Consider the following 9,487-nt stretch of genomic DNA (forward strand, 5'->3'; position numbering starts at 1 on the left):
GCGGCACGGACCGAGCCCGGATGGCCTCGGGGACCGGGGGGGACGGACACCCCCGCGGCCGGGCGGGCCCCGGGCAGGGGGAGCAGCGGGGGCGGGGGAAGGGGCGCAGGCCGCCCGGCAGCAGAGAGCCGACCCCGGGCTGCGCCCGCCGCGCCCCGTCCCGCCCCGTCGGGGGCGGCGGGGGAGAAGGGGGGCCGGCAGCCGCCCGCGGCCGCGTTACGCACGCAGTGAGCTCAGCGGCCCGGGCCGAGGGGCGGCGCGGCGGGGGGCGGCGGGACGCGCCGCGGCGGGGGCGGCCCGGCAGAACCCCATAAAGGGCGGCCGCGGCCGCCCCGCTGCCGCACTCAGCCCGCACGGCGGAGGGGACCGGGGCGCGGCTGGCCCGGAGAGCCGGCGTTCGCTCCGCTCCGCAAGGACGGGAGGCTCCTCGGCGGGGCCGTGGAAGTGCAGGCGGGACCGTCCCGGGGCTGCCGGAGACTCGCCGGAGCGTCCTCCCCGCCCGCTGCCGCTGCCGGGTAGAGCCGAGGAGGAGGCGGGAAGGAGAAACGGCAGCGAGAGCAGGACAGAAGGCAGAGAGACGGACCGGGGGGCACGGCTGCCGCCCTCGCACACCCTCGCTCCCCGCCACCGCGCCCCGGCCATGGGAAAGCCGACGCCGCCGCTCCAGTGACCGCGGGACCCGGAGCCCGCCCGGTCCTCCGCCAGCAGAAAGAGACTCAGACACCCCCCAAAACCTGAAAGCAAAAAAAAAAAAAAAAAATCCTATATCTCTTATTACATATTTCTCTATAAAGTCAAATAAAGACACGAGAAGGGCTCCGTCAAGCCGGCGGGTGCAGCAGCGAGCCTCCCCCGCCCGAGCGCGGCGGCCGCGATGAGGCCCGGGGGGCCCCTGCCGGCGCTGGCGCCGGTGCTGGCGGCGCTGCTGGGGCTGTGCAGCGCCGAGCGCCGGGCCCTGGTGCTGCCGCGGCGCCTGGGCGCGCCCACCGGCCGCGAGCGCTTCCGCCTGGAGGCCTTCGGGGAGCGGCTGACGCTGGAGCTGGAGCCCGACAGCAGCTTCCTGGCCCCGGACTTCACCCTGCAGTACCTGGGCGGGCCGCCGCCGCCGCCCGAGGACGACCTCTCCCGCTGCTTCTACTCCGGCACCGTGAACCGGGACCCCAGCTCCGCCGCCGCCCTCAGCCTGTGCGCGGGGATGCGCGGCGCCTTCTCGCTGCGGGGCCGGCAGTACCTGATCCAGCCGGCCCCCGGCACGGCGCACCGAGCCGGACCGCACCTCCTCCGCCTGCGCGGGGCCCGCCGGGCCGCCCCCGCCGCCCGCTGCGCCGTGGCCGAGGCGGGGGCGGGGGCGGAGGGGCCGCAGCCCACCGGGCTCGCAGGTACCGTCGGGACACCGCGCCGCCCTCCGCGGGGACGGGGATGGCATGGCATGGGATGGGGTGGCATGGGATCTGCCTCGCCCAGCGCCCCCGCCCCGACGGGCGCTGGCGGGGATGCCCCGGCCAGAGCTTCCTCCGCATCGCACCCCGAGGGGCGGCGGCGGGGTGCTCCGCACTGGGTGCGGCGTTCACCCGGAGGCAGCGAGCTGGACGGGTTATTCAGCGGGGGCTGCCGGAGTTTGGGGGCGGGAGGCGGGCGCGGGGCCAGAGGGTACATCCCTTGAGTATCGGTGGGTTTGGGCTTCCTTACGGTGGTCTCTTGTTTTGTTGTGCTGACGTGCGCTTTCCCTCCTTCTCCCTATCTTTTTTTTAATGCAGAAACGAGAAGCAGAAGGAAGAAGAGGTTTGTGTCCAGCCCCCGCTACGTGGAGACCATGCTGGTAGCCGACCAGTCCATGGCCGAGTTCCACGGCAGCGGGCTGAAGCACTATCTCCTGACACTGCTCTCCGTGGCGGCCAAGCTGTACAAGCATCCCAGCATCCGTAACTCCATCAGCCTCGTGGTGGTGAAAATCATGGTCATTTACGAGGAGCGGAAGGGACCTGATATCTCTTCGAACGCGGCCCTGACTCTGAGAAACTTCTGCAGCTGGCAGAAGCAGCACAACCCGCCCAGCGACCGGCACGCGGAGCACTACGACACGGCAATCCTCTTCACCAGGCAGGTGAGGGACATGAAGGTCAAATCCATCCCCACACCCTTTGCGCCCTACCCCAGGAGGCCCCTTCTGCCAGGAAACCCCCAAAAAAGTGTTCAGAGACAGTCTTGTGTCATCACAGCTTTGGTGAAGTAGGCTAAAAATTAGATGAAGTGCTTTTTATTTTGTTAGTCTTTTGCTGTTTGCACTATCTCAGGTGAAACTTACAGTTTGTGCACTGTATTTCTGCCCCATATATTTTTAGCAGATTTAGGATGGAAATTATGCATTTTATTTCTACGTGTAACCCTTGTGTATGTTCCAAAGACAGATTTTTGCCATCATACCCATTGAAGTGCTGAATATTTATGCTCTTTCCATAAGTGAAGGCAAACTGCCAGGGCTGGATGGCTCTTGCCAAGGTTAAGTCTCTGATCTGATTAATAATGAAACTGCCTTTTTTTACAGGACCTGTGCGGTGCCAAGACATGTGATACTCTTGGGATGGCTGATGTGGGAACAGTTTGTGATCTAAACCGCAGTTGCTCTATCATAGAAGACGATGGTTTGCAGGCTGCCTTTACAACAGCCCACGAACTAGGTACTTGAAGCTTTGAAAGGCAATTTCATGTGATTAATTGAAGCCAGCTTGATGCCGTAAAGCAACTGCCCAGCCTGCACCGCGGGCTCACCCAGTGCAGTCAGGAGGAGGCAAAGCTTTGTCTTGCAGCAGGGTTGAACTGGGGAAAGCAAATCCAGTCTGCACAGCATTATCTGCAAGAGCTGTGTGTTTGACTGACTGCAGGAAAAAACGGGGAGAGAAGATACAGTGCCATCTGCTTAAAATCTGGCAGCACTCAGATTCGGGTTACTACTTAAAGACCAGGCTATGAGCAGCTCTAGAGTAATATTTAAAATACTACTGGTAATGCATAGGACAGACTTCCTAAAATCACAGACTTTCCTTTTTTTTTAAGGCCATGTGTTTAACATGCCTCATGACGATGCAAAGCAGTGTGCTGGTATTAATGGAATAAGCCGGGATTTCCACATGATGGCATCTATGCTTTCCAATCTGGATCGCAGCCAGCCGTGGTCTCCGTGTAGTGCCTACATGATTACAACATTTTTGGATAATGGTCATGGTAAGATTATTAAGCTTTCCATTCATGTGGCATTTAAGCTCTTGTGCTTTACTGCTCTGCTTTTTTTTTTCTTTCTTTTTCCTTTTTTTTAACAGAGTGCTTTCTGCTTCAGCATAGAGTTAACCTTTTGCATGCTGCCAGTGAATTTAGAAGACCCTTAGTTTTACAGAAATGGTGGCACAAATGGGCTCAAAGACTTCTGTCACAAAGCAAATGCAGTTCCCTTTTGAAACTGAATTTGCTCACAGCATCGTCTGCCTTTTTTTTTCCTCTCTTTTTTTTTCCTTTTCAGGTGAGTGTTTGTTAGACAAGCCCCACAAACCAATCCAGCTCCCTTCTGACTTGCCTGGCACATTGTACGATGCCAACAGACAGTGCCAGTTTACATTTGGAGATGAGTCCAAGCACTGCCCCGACGCAGCCAGTACGTGTACGACGCTGTGGTGTACTGGCACTTCTGGAGGACTGCTTGTGTGCCAAACCAAACACTTCCCTTGGGCAGACGGCACCAGTTGCGGGGAAGGGAAGTGGTGCATGAATGGCAAGTGTGTGAATAAAACTGAGAAGAAGCATTATGATGTAAGTATTGAGAAAGAAATCAGAATGTATCTTGGGTTGCAGAGTCGCATGGAAAATGCTGCGGTGGGAGGAATCAGTTAAAGGGGGTTGAATCAATGGAGGCAGACAGCTAATAAAACAAACTTGGAGCGTCTAATGAGTAGTTTGGGTAAAAATGAGCATGATTGTGGTTTTTGTGGTTTGGTTTTGTCTTGCTCTTACTGTATTAACTTTTGTTCCCCTTCTGCTTGTCATTCCAGACGCCAGTGCATGGGAGTTGGGGGTCCTGGGGGGCGTGGGGAGAGTGCTCCCGGACCTGCGGCGGTGGAGTGCAGTACTCCTTCAGGGAGTGTGACAACCCCATCCCGAGGAATGGCGGGAAGTACTGTGAAGGGAAGCGTGTGCAATACAGATCATGTAACATCGAGGACTGCCCGGACAACGATGGTAATCTTGTCCCCATTTCTGAGGCAGAGGATTGGTGTCTTGTGGAGGAAGAGCACAGACAGGGATGATCTAATGTCCACCTGTCTTTTCTCTGCCTGCAGGCAAAACGTTTAGGGAGGAACAATGTGAAAAGCACAATGAGTTTTCCAAGTCTCCCTTTGGAAGTGGACCTGCAGTGGAGTGGACACCCAAGTTTGCTGGTGTCTCTCCAAAGGACAGGTGCAAGTTGGTTTGCCGAGCAAAAGGAACAGGATACTTCTTTGTTTTACAGCCAAAGGTATTTCAAAACGGTACCTCTTCCATCTAATGTGAATAGGATTTTTATCTTCTCTCTTTATGTGAAGGGTCAAACAGTGCAGAAATCTGAAATTATGTCTTTCTTATATTGAAATTGGATTATTCCTTTTCCTACAGATACAGCTTAATCAGTACAAGCATGCTTTAACTATTCTGGCACAGTGCTTCCAGTTATTTCACACGTACTGCGTCTTCTACCCACTCCACCATGGTTTCCTTTCCTCTCCTTCCACCAATTTGATTACATGGAGATATGTTCAGAAAACTGGGGGGGATCTTTGCCAAAACACTGGTGCTTTCTCATACTGGTTACTAATATGCTGACAGCTTAAAATAAACATGAGGAAAAGTGTTCATCTTGCACAGCTACTTGAACTCACTGTCATCAGATGTTGAGAGCCAGTAACTACCAGGGCAATGACACAGATGTTTTTTGTAGACCAGTACTTCCAGAAATAGAGGATATGTTGAACAACATTAAAAGCAATGCTGATACTGTACTTTGAGAACATGACTGCCTTCTAGTGACATCAGAAAACAACGTTCTTTCTTTACATGAAGTCAGTAAAACAGTTTTGTATGAGGGGGTATTAAAGAAAACTGAAATTTTTTGTTCTTTCCTCTCACCATGACATCATTTTTGCAAGTGAGATGAAGTAGCACTACATACCTCCGACCATGGGCTGCTTTGGTTTTAATTTCCAAAGCCCTGAAAATACAGGTGCTGCAGGTCTACCACCTGTCCATACTGTGCATTTGATATGTGTCCGTGTTACGCAGTTCCAAAGCAATGTGCATCTTGTAATCAGAGGTCCTGCTGTTTGTTTCTTGCAAAGGTTGTGGACGGCACCCCATGTAGCCCCGATTCCACGTCCGTGTGTGTGCAGGGGCAGTGTGTAAAGGCTGGCTGTGACCGTGTGATAGGGTCCAACAAGAAGTTTGACAAATGCGGTATTTGTGGTGGCAACGGATCCACTTGCAAGAAAGTGTCTGGCACACTTGTAAGAGCAAAGTGAGTATATGATTGCTGCTGTTACTTTGTTCTGGTGAATGTTTTGTGGGTGTAAACTCTGGCTTTCCAAGTCAGTGAGATGTTGCCCAAGTTTGTCGTTGGAACTGAGATTTGATATGTCAGAACGATCTGACTGAGGATGACTTACAGTGGAATGCAGCAAAAGAAAGCCCTTATGTGTGGGCGTGTCTCTGCAAATGTGGGATGTGACTTGGGGAATCCCTTACTCCATTCATTAGGTTGGCAGCTCATGACCTAAATGCTTTGACTAAAAACGAAGTTTAGCCTTGTGCTGGGAAACTTCTTCCCTTTCCCAGGGAAGAGCGGAGGGCTCAGTCTTTCTCTTTTCTCTTGGGCAGACCTGGCTACCATGATGTCGTCACCATTCCGGCTGGGGCAACCAACATCGAGGTGAAGCAGCGGAACCACAGGGGCGCGAGGCACGATGGCAGCTTCCTTGCTATCAAAGCTGCAGATGGCTCCTACGTCCTCAACGGTGATTACACCTTGTCCACGCTGGAGCAGGACATCACCTACAAAGGCAGCGTGCTGAGGTACAGTGGCTCCTCTGCCGCCCTGGAGAGGATCCGCAGTTTCAGCCCCCTGAAGGAGCCTTTGACCATCCAGGTCCTCACGGTGGGGGACCTGCCACAGCCCAAGATCAAGTTCACCTATTTCGTGAAGAAGCCCACGCAGCCTGGGTCGGAGAAGGTGGCTAGAAAGAAAGAGTCCTTCAACGCCATCAGGGAGATCATCTCGTCCGAGTGGGTCATCGAGGAGTGGGGCGAGTGCTCCAAGTCGTGTGGCTCGGGCTGGCAGCGGCGGGCAGTGGAGTGCCGGGACCCGCAGGGCCGGCCGGCCTCCGACTGCGCCCGGGAGCTGAAGCCCAGCAACCTCCGTCCCTGTGCCGACGTGCCCTGCCCGCAGTGGCAGCTGGGGGACTGGTCACCCTGCTCTAAGACATGTGGGAAAGGTTTCAAGAAGAGATTGTTGAAATGCATTTCTTACGACGGCAGCGTGCTGCCGCAAGAAAGCTGTGAACCTTCCAAGAAACCGAAACACCTAATAGACTTCTGCAACGTTACGGACTGCAGTTAAAATAGGACAAGTTGGGAAAGCTAAAAGTCTTTTATTTTTTTTTTATTTTTTTTTTTAACTTCAGAACAATGCACTGAAAAAAAAAAAAGAGGGCTAGAGGCAGCACATGTGTTTTTGCATAAAAAATTCATGGTAAGGATCCACTGAGGTGGGACAGTGCAAATAGCTTTAGTTGGCTTTGCATCCTAAAAATACTCTGCCAACTGAAAATTTGATGGGATAGCAGACCCATGTCACTCACTCATCTTCAGCAGATAAGGCCCAAAGGCATCATAATGACCTTTTTTTAAGTCTGTTACAAATTAAACAAAACAGGAGCAGTAAGACATGTTTAAGCAAACATTTTGGGGTATAGTTATTTCTTGCTTCTTTTGGATTTATGTTGTGGTACTGATCAAGTCCCCAGGTGTAGGAAGGGGAGGGAAAGGGGAGTGAAAAAGATAGCTTAAAATAATTGGTCAGAGCTTACCTACCTCACAAAGGGCAAAAAAACAGGATTGGAAAAGGAGCTTTAACTATGTCATTCATGGCTGCTATTGTTTTAGAGAATAGTTTTATATAAAAATAAAGCCATATTCTCTATGTGTAAAGAGTAAGAAATATCAAGAATAGTCGGTCAACTTCACAAATAACTAAACTTTTTGGTTTTTTTAAGTGCCTTTATGTCATCCCAATGTGCCTGTCCATTTCTCTCATCCACTCCAGTGCCATTGTGGTGACATATGTAATCCAGAGGCTAGAAAAAGTGGAAATCTTCATGGAACAGATATTATCTCTGGTTGCTCTTTGTGCCTTCTGCATACCTACCACTGGCTTTTCTGATTCCAGCTTGGTCCTACCTTCCTGTCAAACAGACTGATGGAGTTTGTGAGCATTTGAGTCAAGCTTTGACATTCAAATCTTTTGCCTTGCCCCAGCCAATGGATATTGTTTGCATTTGAGTTTAAAAAAAAAGAAGAATCCCACTGTGAATGGGAACCTCCTATGTGGCCTCTGATGGGTTTGTAGTGCTCAATCAGTGATAAGGTGGGAAGGCAAAGCTGAAGGATAGCAGGTCCATCCACAGCTGCATTCACATGATTGAAGTTTGTGCCAGTTCATAGACAATGAGAGAATATGGCTTTCCATATGTATATAGTAAAATATATTACTATAGATTTTATATACTTTATAAGTATTTTATATTTCTTTCCCTTCTGGGAAAGGTTATAAATTGTAATAAATGCATATAATGAGCATATTTATTTTTATACTTCTTGTCTAATGTGATCTTCTAAGTTATCACTTTTTTAAAAGGACATATAACAAGGATAGAGTATTTATACAGTATAATATGTTACTAGAAGTAATAAAAGAACCCTATAAATTTTGGAAATGGAGCGTCTTTATTTCACTGGACTAAAACTAGTCCATCAAGCAGAAAGAGCTTGGAATCTAAGGAAATGTTATGCAAAAGGCTACTAATTAACTGTGTTAGTGAAGAGGTTTGGAAAACTCTACCTGTAACACCATACATCACGTTAAAAGAGGTAATTTTGTATTTTATTACTTAACCACTAATTCATCTATTAAAAATCACAGTGCAACTGGACTTATGCTACTGGTTGTAATAACTGCTTGCAGAGGGAGTATTGCTGTCAGTAGTGTTTATAACCAAAAAAATACATACAAAAGTAGTTTTACCTGCTCTGGTTAAACTTAACCCCAGTGGGAAAGGAGCAGTCAAAATTCAAAGCCTTTAACAAGCACTCAGAGCTTTCCCTCACCAGTTTCTGGAGGCCCTCCTGATCGTGCTTTTCTAATTAGAAGTACTGTATGAATGAGCTGTTCTAACACTGTTGGTTACACTTTTTATTATGCTAAAATAGATACTAAGCATTGAGAAACTGATTTTTGCTCCCTCATATCTGATCTCACGACCACTGCACTCAAGGGAAAATCTTCGGTTCAGCTCTGTAGGATTTTTGCCATGGAATTTAAGACATCAGTCATTTATGGATACTTTTGGCTTTATGTCATGTAAAAATCTATTAAAACTTCCTTTGCCAATGTTTGGACTCAGTCTTGCAGAAATAGTTCCCACTTTATTCTGTGGATAAAATCCTGGCCCCTCTAAAGCACATAGAAAAATTCTCATCACGTCACACTTCATTGAGCATTGCTTTGACATGCAAAAATACTGGGGGCTATTTTGCTTCTAACATTATTTAGGAGGGAGCCAATCCCTTTCTGTATTTATAAATAGTTAATAGTATGTATAAACAGAGCAAATAACTATTTGTATATATGTACACCAATATTTTACTACAGCAGGTTAAAATTAGGATTATATACAGTTTCAAGAGAAAAAAATATACATTTTTATTTTCATATTCTGCTGTTGTTGTTACTCCTTGTAGACTTCATGTCCTAACATGTAGCTGGTGGTTGGTGTTACCTGAAACAGTCTCCATTTAAGACTCCAGGGAGCTACAGTCCTGAAAAGGCAACACCCTGTGATATCTACAGAACTGACGAGGTCCCGTGACTTCTGGGTGATGGCAATTGCTCAAATTTGATCTCCTCAACCTAGAAGAAACATTCAGAGCAAGGCTGAGAAAGCCCTGCAGAGGAAACAGCTTCTCCATGACCTATCCATGTCAACTGAAGCCCAGCTGAGGCGCTGACATACTCTCACTTCTTGCAGTAGTGCTTAAAGAGGCTCTTGGGAGAGAAAAATGGCATTTCAGAGGCACCGCCTTTCATGCTGAAGGGAATTTGGATCCAATCAAATACAGCCAATTCCTTCTTTAACAAAAGGTGGTGAAGTGTTCTGCATTTCCAAAACATTGTGACTGCATTACCTAGGTCAGT

The 9,487-nt window shown here is 49.6% G+C and overlaps 1 protein-coding gene across 1 annotated transcript; it reads left to right on the top strand.

Moving 5' to 3' along the window:
* Nucleotides 1-343: 343 nt before the first annotated feature.
* On the top strand, nucleotides 344-8,684 carry ADAMTS1 (ADAM metallopeptidase with thrombospondin type 1 motif 1). The gene is made up of 9 exons (XM_032678412.1): nucleotides 344-1,379; nucleotides 1,758-2,104; nucleotides 2,546-2,678; nucleotides 3,055-3,222; nucleotides 3,515-3,801; nucleotides 4,041-4,227; nucleotides 4,329-4,504; nucleotides 5,361-5,536; nucleotides 5,896-8,684. The coding sequence occupies exons 1-9, from the start codon at nucleotides 875-877 to the stop codon at nucleotides 6,632-6,634; spliced, it is 2,718 nt and encodes a 905-aa protein (XP_032534303.1). The 5' UTR covers nucleotides 344-874; the 3' UTR covers nucleotides 6,635-8,684.
* The last annotated feature ends 803 nt before the right edge of the window (nucleotides 8,685-9,487 follow it).

This window comes from Chiroxiphia lanceolata, chromosome 2 (genome assembly GCF_009829145.1).
Source record: "Chiroxiphia lanceolata isolate bChiLan1 chromosome 2, bChiLan1.pri, whole genome shotgun sequence".
NCBI lineage: Eukaryota > Metazoa > Chordata > Aves > Passeriformes > Pipridae > Chiroxiphia > Chiroxiphia lanceolata.